Genomic DNA, 21884 nt, shown 5'->3' on the forward strand with positions numbered 1-21884 from the left:
TTAGGATTTTAGCAACTATTATGTCGTTGGTCTTAATAGATATTTTTGTCGGTTCCCCCTTATTCTTGCTATATTACTAGTTGCCGCCTTAGGAGAAATATTCGAAGGAGAAATATTCGAATAGCTTCTGTAAATCTTTGCAGTTGCATAGTAGAGGTTAAATATATTTACAAAGCGTTTATATTTATAAGCGTTATTGAGATTTTCAACGTTAATTCTATATCCGCCGGAATATATGTTGGAATATACATCATTGCGCCAGAATGCATTGGCTTTAATTTGAAAGGGAACTGTACAATTATGGATCACATGTCACATCTGCCAAAATTACCACTTTCCACAAAAAGCTTATCCTGTGGCTCAGTAATGAGAAGCAAAAAACGCGTTTCCCTTAAGGTCTAACTACCAATTACTCTATAGAGGGGCATATTCAGCGCAATGAATATGTGTAAAACGAAGCATATGCGCCAACAGTTCTTCGGAATTGTGTATAATTAATGCTGATTTTATTTTAGTTAAATTGGGTCGGTCAAAGATTGGAGGCCACTGATTAACAGAAAACCCCTGTTTAAAATCGTTCTTCCATATTTCCTTTTCTCCAACATGCGTCCTTTGCTGACTGCTGCTATATCAGCGTTAGAGCCAGCTAATCCCCAATAAAGACGCTTACGCGCTACTTTATTGGCGAAATACCCAGCGTTGTTCATGTTAAATATGGTAGCCTATTTAAAACTTTTAGTCTTATTGGCAAAAAAGGACTACTGGAGTTATAACGGCGATGTAAATCAATTACAACTGCAGTAAGCACGATAATTGGAAAAATCTACATGAATTTGCATTGTTTAACTAAATGAACAATCCAGCACGCTGTGGGCTCTTAAGCACTATTATGCATTCGTCGCAATAACTTGCAATATTCCTGCTGTTGAAGTACACTTTATGTGTGCTTAAACAGATTTCAACCAGTGCCATTTCGTTCGCTTTGTAACGACGTCATACCAAAACAGGCAAAAGAGTACGTAAAAGATACAATCTTATTTTGTACAAAAAATACCTATAACTGTCAATCGTTGTTAAATCAGCAGACGTGATATTTCATCAAAATGATTGTTTCTATGATTTTTCGCGGCGAATGTCGCGCTTTCATAAATTGTTTCATTGCGACTTTCATTCAAAGCGTTACAACTAGAGCTAGTTATTTTCAAAATCTCAAGCTTAGTTACTAAGCTTGCGTCCCCCCAAATTCAAATGCGGCACTGGAATTCGTTCTTAATTTGTATTGAAATTCTCTGCGTAACAGTAAAAACAGAACAAATTAAATTCTTCGTCTTCGTAATATAAATTTCTTATAAAATTTTGCGTTTTGCTTAAACAATGCGAAATTATTATATAGAATAAAAAGTAATAATGTTTTGTGTTGTGTCTTAAGTAATTCGACTAAATCTCTCCATATTTTTCCTTAGACCGACAACATACTAGTATAGCTTATCTCACTTCCCTATCCTTGTCTTGGTTAGTCCTCATTTACTTTAGTATGGTCATTGGAACACGAACGCCTAATTATAATTAGAAGGCGGTTAGCTTTTCGCATGCACTTCGAGACGAATTCACTTCTTAAGTCGCTTAACATTCGTCAGGAGTTCTTAATCCATTGCCCCTGCCACGGTTTCGGCCGTCGCGCATGCCAGACCAAAATATTTTTTTGACATCCTGTCCGGTGTCTTTTTGATAGCCATATGCCCGGATATTATGGAAGCATGGGCAGCCTGAATGACGCTATTTTTTAGCTAACTTGTCTCATCCTTTCTCTCGTTTTGTGATTCGGTTGCTGCAACTTTCGGTTTAGCAGTCCGCCTTTCCACAAATTCGGTTACTTGTTCCCCTTTAACCGCTCCGCCCGTTGCGTCCCTTAACTTAATGATTGTCGTGTCTTCTCTCTGTGCCTTTTCGAACTGGTCCTTATCTTCAAAAGGCCAATCGTTAGGCTACCTGTGGTTTTACTTATCCTTCTTATGTCTCTATGAAAACGAGTTGGGCAGCATTTGGCCTGTGCTACATTTCCGGTTAAACATGCGGTCGAGCTAAAGATTCTCACCGGCCTTGTTGGCACTGCCGTGAATTGCAATTGTTGGCTAGATCAGGGGTCGGCAACCTTTTTTACACTGCGGACCGGTTAAAAACTTGAAATTTTGTCGCGGACCGGCCTTAAAAATAACAAATATCCAGTAAAGGAAATTTACAACAATTTTTTTCAATGACCTAATTAAAATGCATGCGGTTTTCGAAAATTGTTTATAAGCATTGTTTGCATGATTTGATTCTATTGCACTTTGGGGTGGGCATGCTTGAACATCAATAACAAATTATATATGATCCGTTTTCGATATATTGTGTGTACGAGGAGTTAAATTTTACAATAAAAATGCATTTTTGGATGTTGTAAACGTGGTATGTAGGCTAACTCATATGGTCACCTCACGAGTGCTTGATACTTGGGATTTTTTTTATAATACCTAATCAACCAGAAAGTATATTTCAACGAAAGTTGATGTGTTTTGAATATAAAAATACATTTAATAGATTTTTAGTGTTTTTTGTTTTTTTTACGGCTTTGTATGTACGGTTTGAGTTTTGATCAAAATTTTAATCTCGCAACCCTGCTACGGACCGGTAACGAACTCCTCGCGGACCGGCGGTTGCCGACCAGTGGGCTAGATGTCCTACCTTGTTGCGATATAAAGCACCTTCTCTCCAGCCTGTTGTCAGCCTTATACCCCAATTCTTTGAGTTATGTCCGACTTCCTGACAGCCAGAACAGAATTCGCGCAAATCACCTTGCCGAATGTCCTGGGCCAACTCACGGTTTTCCGCCGCCGGAAACTGCTAATCAACACTCGTTATAGAATCCAACGACTTCGGTGCCTGTTTCTTCAGGTAAGTCGACAACTGTTTGGGAAACGACTTTATAAAATGCTATTTGACGAATAGCTCTTTCACATCGCCCCCAGTCATAAGTCCGATAATCCAATGATGTAACTTTATGAACTATTCTTTATAGTTAAAAAATTCCTAAAACCTATGTTATGTTCAATGGCCGGAAGGCAAATTTCAAAAACGCTTTTTTAACTAACTTAACTAACAAGAGTATAAATATAGAGCAAACGTATAAATATATTGTTATCGAACATTACCGTACACAAAGTGAAAAAGGTAGACTAGAAAGTGGAAAGGGAGATATATCAACGCGCGAAACTATAATAAAATATCCATGTAAATGTATTTTGCATTTTGTGGTTGTTTGAATTTAAATTAATCTTGACTGCTGTCCTGAAAAAAAAATAGACAAAATGTAGAAAGTACAACTGTCGGGTCATTTTTACAAATATTCTATAAAAAGCCCTCAATGTTGTCTGACTTGAGTTTTAATTAGGTCCTAATCCGTCGTATATATTACAGTTTATGTCTGTCACAAGTTTAATTATCACAGCCCATTTTTGACGAACTATTGAGCGTTTCGTTTGACACTGGAAACCGTCGTTTCGGCTCGACTACCCGCCGACTTGGTTTTCCTGGGAGAATAAGGTTTTGTGTGACTTTTGCAACCTCCGTTTTCTCAGCCGTGCGTGATTTGTTTGTGCGCGATTTTTTGGGTGTTTTGTTTATAACGAAAGCGCGGGCATTCCTACAGTTGGGAGCGAGAGTATCGAGCGCATTTTAAGGACAGTTTGCAATCTCGTGGTTAGAGACAAGCTGTACCCTAATGCGAGCACTTGGTGTGCATGTGTGTTTGCCTTATACTGATTGTCGGACTGTCTTGCTCAAGAACTTTAAGTCATTCCATATCCGTATAGCAGCTACTTCGGGGATAATGTCCTGAACTATACTCTGACACAATTTCGTTGGTCTTTTTACCATTGTAATATAGCTGATTGCGCTTTAGATAGTGTTGCGTTATAGATATTTTGTGTGGTGCCGTACAATGTCAAATATAGCACTCCGACAAATAAGACAGGTTTAAAGTTTACAAATTGTATTTCGTAGTCTGTATATTTGGTTAATGTGTAACCTCACGAAATATGCATTTTCATTTTTCTGTCGTTTAAATTTTAAACGAAAAAAAATTTTATATAAAAAAAAAATGATAATATCCTTGGACACAGTACTGAAACGCATATATAAGTTTACACGATGAGTTAAAGTTTAAAACAAAACGTGTATAATATGATATTTCACAAAAAATGAGATTTTACACTTTCTCTCTTTTTCTTCTTCTTTCCACAGCTTTAGCCAAAGCGTCCTTGATTTCCTGTTAAACGAAATTATTAAAATCAGAACAAATCTAAAGACGAGCTAAACATTGTATTCTATTCTTTACACACTTTAGAAAAGCAAAGTGTAAATTGTTTAGCAATAGGCTTTAAGAACAAGGTTTGAGAATAAGTCAACTTGTGGGTAAACTGTGCTTGACGGTTTACCAATCCCTGCTTTGTCTGCACTGACGCACAACAAAACACCGGTCGTCACCAGATATCTGATAGGAAAAAGTGCTTTTAAACATTTCTCTTGAATTTTACTGGCAAATTTTCATTACATAGGGTTCATAGTTGCATAACTTAAAAGTACTGTAAAATCAATGAGCTAAGCTAAATAGAAAGGTAACAAAACAAAAGATGTTTTATATGTCAAAATATTTTGTTTTTATGCTCGCGTCGCGCCTGACAACCTTCCATGGTCTAACCAGCGCCGATCTAACACGATCAAATTTCACCCACGTCAATGTGCCGCGAGACGTTAAAGTACATGAGGTCACGCAGTCTGTCGAACTCCTCACACGTGTAGTTGAACTTGAACGTGCTGTACTCGTTGCCCTCGTCGAACACTTTGAAGTCGGTGTAAGACGAACCGCTCGTGAACTCTGAGTACATAGTAATGTTTACTGCTAAAGAAACAAATTAACTCTTTGTAAGGCTAAAGAACGATGAGTATTACGACCATAACGCCTGCTAGTTTTTTTAGCATAACGTTAACATGATCGTTTGTAACCGAATTTTGATACAGAAAACGCAACTTACCATAAGGGTACCAACGGAAGAATAAACACTCCACACTTATTATCAAAAGACAAAAGCATCTATACTTCACCGTATTTTTGGCTATATACAAACATGCTTTATTTCATACTTTTCCTTATTTTATCATATGTTTTCTATATAGCCTTTAGGCCTGGACACTTTACAATTTAGCAGTAAATTAATTCAAATATTTTGTTGATATGTTACAAAACGTTATGTTCCAATGCTATGCGACGTGCCGTGCCAGCTATTAAAAACATTTATAACTTTGATCGTCGGCATTATATGTTCTGTTTGGGGGCAAGATTCCGTTGTGGAAACAAGTACTAAGCTTAATGTTATGTTTAGGTATTGGTATTTGGCAAATAACATTTAGAAGCACCACCTGTTGATATTAATGCTTAGGACTGGATTGCAGAAATGTATTGACAAAATTTCTATCATAAATAACTACTTTAATATAATTACGATAAAAAGAATGCGAGTCCAATGCCGCCTGGGTAGCGGCTATTGGGGCAATCTTCTGACCAAAGAATAACACGAATTTGAAGTTCCCACACACCGAACAAGCAAACAAACACCTTTTGAGTGCCTCGGCTTGAAGTCTTTGCACTTCTTGAACTCGATGTTACATAAGGTAAACCAGAGCACGGTCGGGCAGTCGTCGTTTCCTTCAATGCGGAAAAACTCGGTCGGTGGCATCTTGGTCACTTGCGAGTAATCGATGATCGGGAACTTCAGGTCTTGAACACAGGCGTGGGTAGCGGCGGAAAGGAGAGGCTACCAAAACGTGTTGAATATACATCAAGGTATATAGGTATTGCTTTTCTCTGGCTTGTGAGCGTGACCTACTTTTTAGTCGCTTCTTTTGAATAAATGTTTTTTAAGGGAAAGATTTATACCACTCTTTTTATGGTGGTTAGTTGTACATATTATTATAGTTTCTATTGAAGATAATGCAAAAAAATAGGTAGCAGCATTATTCCACCAATGCTAATTACTAAAAATTATACATTTTATGCAGATGGTAAAATATATGTAGGTTATATATTTACATAAATGTCTGTTTTCGATAACAACAACATTGCTGGAATGCTTCTGTTACTACGGTTTAAGGTCAAAATTTGTTTGCAATTGTCAAAGATATTTAACATATCTGACATTCAGTACAAAAAAATTCGAAAAAAAGTAGGAGTGTCTGATAATATCGGTTCGAAGACGATAGCCGATGCCATGTAATAGTATCGATACTCATCCGATTCTAGGCTATGGTATCGGTGCTGATCCGATATCAAAACTAAGATAGAGATTTCAGCCATGGTTTGTGAACACAATTTTTTCTACCTTGAAGAAATTTTTTTTTTACCTTAAGAAGGTAAATTTATCACAAAACAGTTGGTTATCAACTGGAAGTGACTAACAAATTTTGAAAATTTAATATTAAAGGTTTCATCCATTTGCTTGTTTGAGCATATTAGCGACGTCATTTGATGCCACACTCTGTTAAAACTATCAGATATCGGTATCGGAATAGTATCAGACATCCCCATAGTAGAAAGTAATTCAAGTTTTTAATTATTTTATTTGCAACACAATTAATGACGAGAAGCTAAGTTATTTACAAAACAAACAAAGTTGACAAATTTTATAATAAATACTAAATAGCTAGGTGGTTGAGTCTATTCGTTATGATACATGTTATAGATTAATTATTATTTACCATGTAGTCGAACGACTCGTCTGATTTGTAAGCGTTAAAATCGAGCACGATAAGTAGGTCGGGAGTCCGTTGAGGCCGCAAAGCAAGATCGGTTGGGACATTTTTAAGAACACCTGATACAAAACATTAACAAGGTTACTTTAAACCGAGGCTAACCAAGGCATGGCGCCCGGTGTAATATTTACAATGGAATTTTTTTCCTTTAATCGAATGTATTTCTCCTTAAAATATGAAACAAACATTCCTATGCAGGCCCTCTTCAACTACCTATAACCTCCTGATTCACATTTTTAAACTTATTTAATGAAATTAATTTATTCGGGTTCAGTGTGATTTATACCATTATTGTATCTTAACTAACACATCAGCACCTCAAGACTTTAATATGTTTAACGGATTTAAAAACATACTTCAAGTTAAATTTTTATATCTTTTCCGTGAAGCCAATTTCCCCCCAAATCTAAATTAAAATTTTGCATTTTAAACAATATATCCTAAGTTTTTTTATTTTCTTTATAACCAACAACCCCCAGGTTTCTAAGGGTTGCTTGTTTAATAACGTAACAGTATGATGTTTAATTGGGTGCATTTTACACTTTATTTTTGACACGCTTCGCCGCAACATTTATGTCTTTCATGCAGCCCGCTGTAAAAAATAATTGACCACCCCTGCCCGAACCAAATGTACAAATTAATTACCAGCATCCGCTACAGATATCACGGGTTTGATGGTCGACATTTTCTTCAAGCGATCCTTCAAGAGTTCCTTAAGAAGTTTCTTGTCTCCGAAATCGCTTACTTCAAAATATAGAACAAAACTTGCTAATTTGGGATGTATAACGAATCATATATAGGTATTTTGGTACTGTTTGCAGCTTTAATGTTTTGCAATTTTAATGGAATAAACGATACATATTTGGAAAATAATCAAAATGGTGAATCTTTTTGAAAACGTAAACCTTTGAACACAGGTTTTTGTGTGTCGATCCCTACTCCACTCAGGCGCCTATATTATTCAAATTTTCAAACTTAAATACAGAATAGAACACAAGAACAGACTTTTGCTAAAAATAAATATACATATTTCGCCTAAACGGTATTAATTCTTGAAACAACCTTGCTTTTTTTGGCGAAATATAGTTAATTTAACGAAGTTAATCATGTGTTTTAATCGAGTTTTTAAATTTTTAGTTTTACATGCTATGAAACAATTACCAGTTAATAAAGGCGAATTTTTGGCATCGGCTAACTTAAAAAATATGTTTTACTTGAACTGGTCACCGCTTATCACTCACCTGCTTTGTAATTTTCGTCGCAGAAAGGATTCATGCAGAAAGCTTTCAGCCCCTCCAAGCCTTGAGCCATGTTTAAAACCTTCGCAGTGCGCCCGATGATCGCGTTACGACTTGCGAAGAAGCTGCTGCTACTGCAACCATGAGAAGGATTTTAAACATTACTTTGTAATTGTGAACAATTTTTTGCTAACTTACTTTATTAAAACGTACACCTACTGGTCACACAAAACACACGTCAAAGGTTCGCACAAACCGCTGTAAAAAGATTACGTCCACTTTATTCAGCTTTTGAATAAGAATATGTTTGCCTAATTCGCGGTTAAAATGCAACTGCTTCTCGAAAAAAGTTTAGTATAATAATATTAACATATATAACATTAAATATAAGCAAGCTAAACTTTAAATCTAACCAGTAACGCGCTATTCACAACTTTATAGGACAGTGTTTTCAAACATTTGTGAGCCACCAAACACTTCATGCATTATTAAATTTTGCTGAAATACCAAATGAAAGTTTATAATATTGCATAAAAATAAACAATACAGCAATAAAATATATAAATTTAGATTTTTTTAAGTGTGATTTCTGGACCTGTTTAGATAAGTACGAAATCAATATTGGGACTGTGCTGTAACAAGCACAGAAATTACACTTCAATTATTGCATAAACTAAAGCAAATCACGATTGAACATTTAAACTGGTGAAAGCTTTTGTAAAACAAAAGTGATGAAGTACATTATAAAGTTATAGATGGGAAATTAATTAAATAAATAATTTTTTTGCGAAACCTGGGGAACTTTCGGAGAACAATAGTGTTTCGTGGAGCACCGGTCAAAAATCACTGCTCTGTTTAGGGCACCAAAGAAACTATTAACGCTAATGTTTTAAAACAACGAATATCAACTGTTGGCCACTCCTGCTTAAACTAAAATAGTGATATTACAAGATAGAATCACTACAATCATTACGTGACTTCTTTCCGGAAAAAAGTTTCGGCTTTGTTTTCGTCGCGCGAGAGGGTTTCTTGTACATCACTTGAAGGATTTGAAGTCTGGCTGCCAGGATCAGAATTTGCGTAACCGAAAATCCATTTGATTCCATTGATTAGACGTCCTGCGCACAACACGTGTCTTACTAAAGCAAGAGAGCTTGAAAATTGTTATATATCATTGTACTTGACCGGCTTAAAACATTTAATGTGTACGTTATGAATTGTACGTTAAAATCTCACTAAAGCTCTTTCTATTTTGCAGAAAAGCCACTGATATGATACTTTCCGACAATATGTATTTTTCATTTATAATGGGAAACTTAATAAATAAATACGTTATTAGTGCCAATTAATGAATTGTTAATTAGTCTCGTAACACACTATATGTACCACACTAACATGAAAAAAAAATTAACAGCAAGCTAGTAAAAATTTGAAAAAAGTCCCGCTTCCTGATATAGTTTGAAAAAACTTGTTTCTATTTTCCCATATCCTAGTGCTCCTTCGATACCTTCCCAAATGCCTAGCTACAGATGAAACTTATGCGATTTTAGCAAGTTTTTGACTTCACGCGCTCGTTCTTTATGAAAATTTTGGAAGACAGTTTAAGCTTACGGAAGTAGGACGGATCTACAAGAGAATTTATGTTCTTGTTATCGGTAGATGTAGCCTCCTTCCACTTGGCGTCGGCAATTCCGCTAGAAGATGAATCGTTTTTCTGCTTTTTGTTCGGGTGATTGTTGTTGTTATTATTTATTACTTTTCCATATAATGCTTGGTGAGGGTTTTCAGTAGATTTGTGTTTCTTTGTTCCATTTTCACATCGCCCCGCTACGTTGTTGTTTTTAGCTTGTAATAAATCATCATGAGCGGCGTTATTAATATCTGGATAATTATTAGTGACGTTGCCATGATCAGTTACGTCATCGTTATCGTCGTCATCATCGTCGTCGTCATCATCGCTTGTGTCGTCATCGCTCGTGTCATCGAACTATATGAAACGAAAACTTGGTAGAGAGTAAAGTTTTAGCATTGTATACATAGGGTGAAATATTAGCACAACTATTTTTTTGTTGTCTTTACTGCACAAAGTCCGATTGAAAGAACTTTCAAATTAATGTAACTCCTGAATTGCCGGGCTCGGGCGAAATTGCGTATTTGGCGGGAATCGAACTCGGGTTATTTTTAATCGACTCCGAACACTGGTATGGACACATCGAACAACAATGTATATTAGAGGGTCTTACTGTAAATTTATATTTCTAATAAAGATCTTAAAACTGTTTATTTATTAAAACAGATAAAATATAAAATCATTTCTTAAAATCTTTCAGAAATATATATTACGCTTATAAGGCATCGTCAGTTTCTGTACAAAAACAAGATGTTTAATGATTTTAGACCTATACGCAATCCTACCATTCATTTTATGTATTTTACTTTTTAACTACTAATATTGGCATTTTTATATTTTGTTTTTTACAGAAACTGGCGATGCCTTATAGGCGTAATATATATTTCTGAAAGATTTTAAGAAATGATTTTGTGTAAAATAGCACAACAGCAAGTTTGTAGCAGGATGAAACAATACATCGGCGTATACTTAATAAGGTTTACCTGAATCTGTTGAACTTCAGACTGCGGAAGGAAATTTAACTGTCTTGTTCGAATTTCATCTGTTGGCGAAAAGAACTGTTTTATATTTCCGTGCAATCGCAAAATAATTGCCAAATATAAAAAAAAGAGACACTCAATAGGATCGGCAGTGTAATCCCAAATAAAGGATTATGTTTGCGTATGATGCAGAATAGAATTGTACAGTCGAAACTGATAGAAAGCTACAAAAAATAATATAAAAAGTTAAAAAAGTTTTTTGTTTTGTTTTCATTTTGAACAGTATAGAGTATAGACAAATACGCGAAATTTAAAATATTTATGTTTTCCTTTATTTTTATGAAATCATAGAACGTATAGTATTTGTCATATGGGGATTATTACCCATGTGTTGGAGAAAGGATTCGCTCTTCTCTCCTCCGTTAGCGATGAAGACTTTAAGGAGTATCGAGAACGCACACCCGCACATTCCCTGGATAAAGTGAAGGGGCAGCTCGGGACACTGACGTGCCATGATGCCGTCGCTAAAGGCCGAGCCGTACTGGCGCGCAGAAACCCCAAGTGCGTACTTGGGCAGGTTGACTTCGAACGGGGAAACATCCAGGTAGGCTACACGAGAAATTATAGGGTTTAAAACAAAGAGATTGCCTGCCATATGCTACAAACGATAAAACTTATAGCGCCTGAGTGAGACTCTGGCACAACAGCCTTTTACCAACGCGGATCAATAGGGAGGCAATAAGAGGCAAAACTTTTCTGAGCTATATTTGTAAAATACTTTAACCAGGAAAACGAAAAAAATGATTTTTTTCTCGAAACTTACTACTAACTTAGAACACTTTTCTAGTAAGTTGACCGCGTTAAAGAAAACAAGCCCAAAGGTGCCACATTTTGAAAAATCAGTTATGTCAACTTAAAATGAAAACTGCATTTTTTTGCTCTTGGTACAATCAATTTACCAGAAGCAAAATAAACAATTTCGTTTTGAGCATAGGCTAGTGCTCTATTGACACTCTTTCAGAGAAATCAAGATTAACCTAATGCATACTTATAACAGTTTCCCCTTACTTAGCGCAAATTTATGATACCGCTATGAAAAGTGTTCCAGCTAACGAGACGCAATGTATGCTTTTCGTTTCGCGTGATTTATGTGTACACATAATTACTGTGGGGTAAGTGACCCTCACAACCTAAAGACATGTCCCAATATCACGCAATGATCGCATATTTCACATGTATTTATTGCAGGGGCGTATCCAGAAATTTCAAAAGGGGGGGGGTCCGTCATAAATAATACCGCTTAGTGTGCAATCGTTAACTTCAGGAGTAAATCGAAAACAAGATCGTGAAATATATGTGATTGATTTTGGTAGATCCATGTACGGGACCACGCTAAATTACAAGCACGTCTTTCGCCATCTGCAATACTAAACGAAGATCGTTTTCCCGGGTGTTATTCGACTAGCACAACATAAAAACGCCACTTAAATAGTTCTAAAATCAGTGTTGTTAACGTTTTTAAGAGAGGGGCCCCTGGCGAGCGAAGCGATCGCGATTTTTTTTGGTATAACGGCATTTCTTTTAATATTATTGCAAGTTTTATTACATTGCCGAAACTAAAAAATAAAAAAATATGTCAATATTTTTGAATACGTTTTTCATTTGTTCGCGACGCACTTGGCAGCCCTCCACAGCGCAACGGTAAAGCAACGCTGTTCAAAAGACAGCATTAAAATGTAAACAAAACGGACGCATAAAAGTCAAAATTTTCGCACTTACGTAGTTAAAATAGTCGAAAAGTATATGAAATGGAAAACTGCGAGAAACATCAGCACCGCCTAACACGACGTTGTAAGCGAGAAAAAGGCGGAGACCGCTTGATTTATTGTTGTTAATTGTCGAACACACACTTGCTAATCAGCCAACCTGAACAAAAAACGAAATGCGAGAGAAAAAATATCCTGCGTTTACGGTCGACCAAACAAGAAACGAAAAACGGCGTTTTGCGTTTGATTTTGGTTTCGCATTAGGTGAAGACGCGTGACCGCTTCGGACGGTGAGTTTAAACGCTAAGAAAAACGAACCAAAAACGATATTGTCACTTACGAAAAGAGGGGGGGTCCGAACCCCTAACCCCCCCTGGATACGCCTCTGATTTATTGTATCGCCTTTTTCAAAGTTATTTTTCAGCGACAAACTATTTTTATGCGCGAATCCTTTGCCGCCATTTCGTTAATTAAATATATATTTTAATTTTAGTTTGCACATTCGCTCAGTTAGTTGCAAACTGTCCAAAACGTTTTGGCAGGTCATTCAAATGACATATCATTTACGTCATAGTTTCTTTAACTTTCCACAAGATCGCTAATGTGTGTTTAGCTATTAGGCAACCACGTTTGTTTTGTCTGTCGGTTTTCCAAGCTGTACGAAATTACAAGATCAATATGTCCTCTTGTGATGTCTACTGTATAGAATTGAGTTTTGTTAAAAACAACTTTGGTTTAATTTGACCTGGTGCCTGGTATCAGTGACATTTGTAAGTATAAAAGAACCAACAAAATATTTTGTCATTTCCGTATAAATAGAATAACTGTTTAGATATCTAAAACAATTAAAATATTTTTATAATTTCTCTAACATTATTTAAGTTTTTAATTAAGCGTTCAGAATATATAAAAAAAACAATTAAATAGCTAAATAAGGGGAAGCAAATCGTCACCATGAAACTTAGAAGCGGCTGTTCGATTCCTGACGTGAATAGAAGCAAAGAGGGGAAACGGAACATTTGCGTTACGGACGTAGGGCTGTAGGTTTGACAGGCAGATTCCCATATTCTGTAATAAATAAAATGAAACATAACGATGTTTTTAAGGCTTCTTTAGATTTTTTTGTTGGGAAATGACAATGTTTAAAATATATTTATGTAAACAGTATATTTGAGAATTTAAAGCGACAAATAAATGCAGAGGTTTTAGCTTTGCCTACGGTGAAATTTACAAGACAATTGCTTAAAGTCAACTGGTGGGTTACAAACAATTTAGATAATGCTTTGTCAAGTATTTTATAACTTTCAGGTGAATTATTTTTCAATTGATGATGGTATTTTGACAAAAGTTAAAGGGTAATATTATGTATTTTTAATAAATCAATACGACTGAGAAGGTCACAATGGATGGATGAACTTACCTTCTCTCCAAGCAATCTTTTCCCTATTGCGTAGCCGAAAAAGTCTACAAAAGAGCTGGGTTGGCCGTATTCTTCCTTCTTAGAAATGTATTTTCTGCAATGGAAAAAATTAACCCTATCAGCTTTGATGTTTGGGTATTGTAATTGTTTTGGGAAGTGTATTGCAAAGCCAGCTAACGATGAGCTGCGGAAAAAGCAAGTTTAGCGGATTGCACAAATCTAATTTAAATTATTTATTAATTGTCGATTCCTTGCCAAACCAATTAAAGTTTCACTTCATCAGATGGCACAAGTCACGCGCTTTCATGGTCAAGACATTTGCCAATTATTTTTTCCAAAAGAGAACATAATTATCCGGTCGTTAAACATAATTATCCGGTCGTCACGTACTTACCTGTATTGCGCAATGTAGACGGGGTTCACGAAATCAGTCACAAAACTGTCGCGCATCCCTTGACTGAGATGCTCGTGAAATTCAGCTTGATTGTCGGGGTCCATTCCTTTTAGGGCATACGCGCTACTTAGGTACCTTCATGCAAAATAGCGATTATGTTATAGTTGTTTACATAAAGAGGGATAAGGAAATTAAAAAACAACTACTGCTGGTTTTTGATTATACAAATTTTCGGTTAACGTTGAACACAAGCATTATTCAAACAACATTTAAATTTGGTTCACGCCAAACCGCATTGAACATTTAAACTATAGTAACAACGAAAACCGTTCGATTTGAAAACCATAAAAAATATTCTTCTAAACGACGAAAAACGATTCTTTCTTTACTTGTCAAATCTATTACTATAGAATGCAGTAAACTCCATCTACATTTTTATTTGTTGTACCTACTCATGACACTTTATAAATATGGAATTGTTTATAAGGATGATTATATTGCAAAACTTAGTTTTTGTAGAGCCATACCTATGTAACCGACATTCCTGCGATAAATATACACTAAAGTCGCTTTAATTCGTTTCTTTACGATAAAAGGCAGCATGAAATGTTAAATGCACAAACCGACCCCTGTGGACTTTCACTTACCAGGACGAACCAGACAGGCCAATGGCATAAGTAAATGCATCCATCAGTCCAGCGTCCTTGATGGCTTCCATGGCTCCACACATCCCGATTACTGCCCTATATCCACCACCAGAACATACCAGCGATGCCACTGGTGTCTATAAAATAACATAAAATATTACCGGTAAAAAATAATTTAAAATATTCTTTAAAATACCGTATACTGTTAAAAAAATATATATATATTTAAAAGTAATATTGTCAATTTTATGTGTTATTTATTGACTTGGCAAAGCCATCGAATAAACAGCAAAAAGCGAAAATAGTCAAATGGTTTATTGGGTATTCGTGATAGCGTAGTCGAACATTTGTATAGAATGGAACACCTATATAATATAGGAATGTTTAATTTGGTTTTATATATGAGCTTGTATAATATTATCAAACATGCCGCCACAAAACGTTGGCTTAAAAACCATCAGTCGCTTAATGTTATTAATGATATATTTGTAATCAAATTTGGCGGATCACCTCTTGAATCGTCTTTGGAGCTTTGTCGTTGCCAAGAATTGCCTGAAGTGCTTTGTAAACGATTGGAAACCTCTTTTTTCTAAATGCCCTCTCCTCTTCGTGCAAGCCAACTGCCAATCGTAGATCGGGCGATATTCTGTGAAAAATATCTTTCTTGTAAATTAGCGGGTATGTATAGTTTAGTTATAAAAGATAGCCTTGTGTTCTCATAAAATAATATTTTTGATAAGGGATTAAAAAAGCACGACTTATTTGTTGGTTTTTAATGCTTGTTGAGTTACAGTAAAACGCCTAAATTGTTCTTCAAATAATTTCATATAATCAATCGCCAACCCCAACCAATTTGATGAAAAAAATATATATAAAGAGTTTCTTTACCTTTTAGACTTTACCATGCGAATATCCACCTCGCCATGCTGGAACAAATAAAAAATAATAAAATTGTATGATACCATCGTTGGCCTTGTTTTGATATTAGATTTAAAAGGGAATTTTCAAGCACAATAATTTTTCTGGGTTTAATTCATGACAAACTTAATCAAGTTGTGTACGTTTTATTTTTTAAATTGATTTACAAGACATTACGTTTTTTAGATTAAGTTCCCATAGGCCCATAGTGCAAGATAAGCCTACTGAGATAGTAGTAGCCTACAGTATGTACATACAACATGGATGCATTTATTAATCTCACCTTGCCGAACGATATTGTTTTGTCTATAATTTCACCGATTCCGATAGGCGCAGCATCGATGGTGCTTGAAGCGATGTGATCGTTAAAAAGTAACCCTTCATCCTGGAGTGAAATCTGCAAACGAAGTGAGCAAGGTTATGAATATTGCACAACACATTATTATTGTGGAAGGTAAAATCGTTTTGTTTATACGAATTATTTTTGCTACCATTATGTTTCACGTTATACAATAGATTTAGGTGTCACTACAAAAACAAAATAATACCATTAATGACTGGCCATGGTCAAATTTAACGCGTTCGTTTGTAAGGAATCGCCCAACGACATACATAAAAAATTTGTAAAAGAACGATTTTCTCTTTAAATCAGATTAATTTGTGGACTGTTAAGAAATTAATGTTTTTAATGATTTTTGCTTTTTTTGCTTTTTTAATTTGTTAGCTGTTGGTAATTTCCCATTAAAATATTAAATTATTTTAATTTTATTGCATTTTCTCTTTTTCTTACTGTTTATAATAAAATATTATTGGGTTTGGACTTCCTAAAAGAGTTCCAGCCATAGGACGGAAATAGGAATAACATCAACGTCGGAATAAAACACAGTTCGGAATAAGACCAAAAAATATAAGACCTAATAGTCGTAAACGTCTAAATGGAAATAAGTCCTGAATCCAAAAAGAAATAAGTCCTGAAAATTTTAACGGTAACCCAATTTGTAACCCCTAACACCACCCCCTGGGCCCCCAATCGTCAACACAAAAACCCTTTCACTACGGTTTCAAGCGTTATTTTGGCCATTTAGGCTTTATTCCGATGAAATTAGGATTTACTCCCACATATTTAGGTCTTATTTAGACGATTTAGATCTTGTTCTGTCGTGGATAATGCGGTATTTCGCTTTGTATGTAGTTAGTCTAAATACTATGCTACTATAGGTTATTCTGCTTTAGATATTGTTGCTCTGTGGGTCTTATTGTGTGTTCCCGATCGAAAGCACACCCTGCTTTAAAATATAAAGCTTTCGTGCATGCTCAAAAACTGAAAACTCACGATAACAGGAAATGAACCGGGCAAATTATCCGGGATCACGAACTGGAACCTTTCGTTGATTTCGCACGTCGGGCTGTTGGATCTCGCCACTGTCGCGAAACGATGATTAGCCGCGAGCTTCGGACACGTGATGACGAACTGTGGGTCGGGGGTGTCGACTGTCACCGAAAAAACATCAACAAAAAGTTTCAGAACCTTTATATGCGATAAAGACGAATCTTTTTCGGTGTACATCCAATAACACGGGAAGGTTCCGCATAGCAAAAATTTAGCTTAAAACCTTGTTAATCTTAGATATAATTCTTCATGACAGGTTAATCATTAGGTCATGAGCGCATCATTGTTTTATGTACGGTACCTAAAACTTTAGATTGTTTGAACTATACCTCAAGAGCAACGATATGTCATACAGTCATGGTCTTGTTGTCTGACAAAACATGTTTGTCTCCGCTGAACGAGCACCTACCACAACAATCCCGCAACAGGTCAGTTCATGGGAGCCAAATATTTTATTAAATGAAGCATTATAAAGAAGAAAAAATAAATAAAATTCCTTTTTTGCAGCACCGGCGCTTACAATTCAAATGTACTTAGACACGTTTTTGTTACAAATTTATGCACGATTTTGACCGGGCACAGCACGTTTTTTTGTACTTTTTCTATTTGCGACTTTTGCTGCTGTAAAATAGTTTCCCGTTTCATGACGTAATTTTGTGACGCAGTAAATTCCAGATTCATCCTAATTTGATCCGGCTCGAAGATTTATTGAGTTAAAATGTATCGGAACAATTATATTCGTAGGTGTTATTCGTTCATACAATTACGAACACAGTTATTATTCGAAAGGCAATCACTGTGCATTTCAGCTCGATAATTAAAACATATTAAAAAGCAAAAAAACATAATATTTATCTAAAAACTATTTACAAATCTATGCAAAAACTGAAAGTCTGGAAACCCCTGCTATAGGTCCTTCCCTGATAAATAGTTGTTGTAATAAAATTCCTAAAAATTACACGTTTTAGCACCAAAATTGTGAGTTAAAATGTTTTAACGGCTTTCTGAGATAGATATGAGTTTGGTTCCGGCCAGCGAAAAAAAAAAAAAGTTGTCGAGCTGTGTTTTAAAGTCACAATTAATTAATTTTTACCAAACAAAGAAGTTTAAGTATATTCTAGTTCTAAAATAAGTCGTTTCTATCTTTATACAAAATAGATGTGCTAGGTTTCGCTTAACTGAGCGTTGTTTTTTTGGAAAATTATTGCAAGCTATTACGGTAAATACAAAGAGCTCTCAGGTTTGATTGGGATGGTGATTTAGGACCATTTCGCGGGGTTGAGCTATCAATTAAAAAATCTTAAACTAACAACTTCAGATTTGGTAGTAGCAAACGTAGAGAATAATTAAAGTTATAACCCTAAGAAAGACATAGTGACCCAGGCTTTGTTTGCATCGTTTTACTTTTTATGAGGTATATGTATAGTCTATATCAGTGATTCCCAAACTTTTTTCTCGCGTACCATTTTGAGCTTTTGTACAGTGATCACGTACCACCTAAGTTACACCTTACCAGAATATCTCAAACTTTAACTATTTTAGCATATTATACAAAAGAAAATGAGCATGTAAGCAGAATTAAACTTTACCAAACGCCATACCAGGAAGACAAAGAAGCCATAAATTAAACAAAACCCAAGGTTCATTAATGCGATAGTTGTTTTTTCTTCACCAGCTGGTCAATTCATACGACAATACTACACCGCTCACTATTAGTTTATTACTAGTACATATATATTAAACCAGCTAACAATTAGCGTTTTATTATCTTGAACAAGATAAGTGTTACGTCATAAACGTGAGAAACCTCGAGTTAAAGGTAACTAAAACGCAGCACGGCAAATTACCCAATCTGAAAGTTTTAAAAGTTGAACGTTTTCGAAATTTATAAGTATGCTGAAGTTAGTCGCGTACCACCTGAAAGACTCTCGCGTACCACCGGTAGTACACGTACCACAGTTTGGGAACCGCTGGTCTATATGAACTTTGTAACATTGAAGGTGGTTTTACTAACCCTTGGCCAGAGGCGTAGCTAGGGGGGTGCGGGGGGGTACATATGTCCCCGGGCGCCAAGGTAGAGGGGCGCCAAAATGAGGTTTCCAAATTTTTCACAACAAGGGCAAAAAACGATTACAAGCAAGATGGCACCAGCGGCTGTGGCAGACGTCATCTGATACGCAACCCACAACCAGACTGATGCTGTTACCACCCATCACAGCAGCGAAGATACTGATTCTGCCTGCAGCTGGTTTCGTCTAGCTTAGTGTTCTTAACCTTTATTAAACCGCGCCCCCCCCCCCCCTATAAGTGAGTCATACGTGTATAGTTTGTATAACCAAAACGCGCCTTAACTGTTTTCCGTATAAAGTACGGTATATTATGTTAATTCCATAAAAAATGTAATTAAACATCGAGGAGGGGGCGCCAAATTTATAGTTTGCCCCCGGGCGCAAAATACCCTCGCTACGCCTCCGCCCTAAAAATCGTTTTACCTTATCCAATTTTGAAAAGGAAATAATTCAAGAATGTACGTATATTGTTATCGAACATTTCTCCTAACTGCAAGCTTGACTAACAAATTAGTTACGCCGATTTTTATGATTCCCTTAAATACACCAAAACGTTTTATTTAGGTCAATAAACTAGATTTTAGTGGGGGTAAGAAGCATATGAACCGAATGTTTATGAAAACATTATTGGGTTTAAAGTTCAAATATTTTCTATATTGCTACGATACGGCATGATGCTAAGAGGTATCCTACGTTGCAGTTAAGCTTGTGTTGTAACATAATGGGCCTGAATATCATTTTACATTTCAACTTTCGTGATAAACAATCAGTGTTCAGAAATAAACCTCGACAAATAGTGCCGTGGGGCTTGAATTACAGGTGGCGTCCTGCTTTTGGCTAGTGAGAGCATAGCCACTTTAATGATTAATTGATTCCAAACCTTTGCTTCGTTTGACCCTCCAAAAACAAGCCTGTATGCCGGAGGCCAGAAAGGGTCAATAAACCATAAAACTTCATGTCGCCTATTTTTAAATGTAAAGTAGAAAACCTTATTATTCTTACACAGCTTGTCCCAATAATAGGAGATCGATACTTTTCTGCAACGAAGAACGGTCACGGCCAAAACACAGGTTGGCTTAAAGTCCACCTGTCAAAACATTTTATACGTTTTTTAAGTGTAAATTTACGATCCTTGTTATCTGAAAGCAATCAAAACAACGAAATATTAACTATTGCAAACTAACACATTGTACGATAAGCTAAAAATCTTATTTGGTTCTGTAGACACTAAAATCCTTTATTTGTAGCAATAACATAGAGACCAACGACAACAAAACATTGCCCTCACCTTGAAGTTGTCGAAGGATTTCTGTAAAGCGTCCTCAGAATCAAACGTGCTGCTGTCCATTCCGTTCATGTTTGCTGGTTGTAGGTCGCAATTTTGGCGGTAACAAAATATCGAAATTCGAGGTAACGACAAGCGCAGTTTAACGTAACTCAATGCTAAGCTGCCCGGAAAGATTCGAAACGATTTTGGCAAACATTCGCTGCGCGACGGGTGGCCTGTTTGTTTTTCTTCTCCGGATAAACCAAGCTCGTGGAAAAAATAACGCTTCGCTTTGGCTTAATGGGAAGAGTGTTTTTAAAGATTTAGCTCTCGATTACTCGCGAAACATTAAAAACTTTATGAAATCTGGCGCTTACTGTTGGAAATTTATAATTGAATAACTTTGCTGAAACAAATCAACGATTCGACGAATCAGTAGTGAAATACAATAAGCAACAACGGTAATTATTGCAGTTTCTAAAACAATCGTTTTAAATTGTGCCTTTTATTTTGACTCATCTTAACAGAAACATATACTAATCTTTGACTGCCATTATCAATTGCGTTACTTATATGTGTATAATGCACACTAAACTAAATTTATTTTTAGATATATTTTAACGTAATTGATAGCAATTGTGCAACTTTTTGGACAGCAGCCTTGACGCGTTTTTCAACAATCCGTGCGGCGTGCGGTTGGCAAAAAAGAATGTAGGCCCTACGATATTTTGTTAACGGAAAATCAAAGTGAATTTGTTTAGAGCCTTTCATTGTGGTACGACAATTACTGTTACGTCACACTCACTTCTGTAACATGTATACTACCTTTATGTGGTTCTATCAATCGAATTATTATCTCGCCCGCTCAGCCGCGACGGCTGTCCTTGGCGCTACATCTGCCGCACAATTCTTTCTTAATTATCTGCTATGAAACGAGCTCTGATGAACGCCAGACAGACCCAGGCGCTATCTTAACTCTCGAATGTGGCTAGGCCTGAGAGTGATACGCTTTGTGAGTTGTGTAGGTTGACTTGTAAGTTTCCAATCATCAATTGTCAGTTAATAGTTGTCATTCGTAATATGGGTCAAGAATAGAAAATGTAATACCATTGTGTCTTTGTGTACAACTATCGATTCGTTTGGAAATACGTATTAAAAATAACTTTAATACATTTATTTTTATAAATTATCAATTGGAATTGAATGGTGTGTGTTTTACTACAAGTTAAAAACAAGTTGAAATCAATCTAAGAAGATAACTCGAAATCACGGCGGTTTATGACCACTTATAAATAGGCAGAATTTGCTATTTAAGCTTC

The 21884-nt window shown here is 35.9% G+C and overlaps 1 protein-coding gene across 1 annotated transcript; it reads right to left on the reverse strand.

Annotated features, from left to right (window-relative positions):
• Nucleotides 1-4050: 4050 nt before the first annotated feature.
• Nucleotides 4051-20807, reverse strand: LOC146164495 (cytosolic phospholipase A2-like). The gene is made up of 20 exons (XM_083382305.1): nt 20587-20807; nt 20301-20385; nt 17173-17330; nt 16123-16236; nt 15810-15847; nt 15432-15567; nt 14922-15058; nt 14275-14409; nt 13881-13974; nt 13414-13528; nt 11079-11303; nt 10698-10756; nt 9696-10071; nt 9058-9202; nt 8088-8218; nt 7492-7590; nt 6793-6905; nt 5654-5852; nt 4773-4915; nt 4051-4306 (listed from the first exon to the last, which is right to left on the reverse strand). The coding sequence occupies exons 1-20, from the start codon at nt 20653-20655 to the stop codon at nt 4247-4249; spliced, it is 2631 nt and encodes an 876-aa protein (XP_083238431.1). The 5' UTR covers nt 20656-20807; the 3' UTR covers nt 4051-4246.
• Between the last annotated feature and the right edge of the window lie 1077 nt (nt 20808-21884).

The sequence above is a fragment of the Ascidiella aspersa genome, chromosome 2 (genome assembly GCF_963924565.1).
Source record: "Ascidiella aspersa chromosome 2, kaAscAspe10.2, whole genome shotgun sequence".
NCBI lineage: Eukaryota > Metazoa > Chordata > Ascidiacea > Phlebobranchia > Ascidiidae > Ascidiella > Ascidiella aspersa.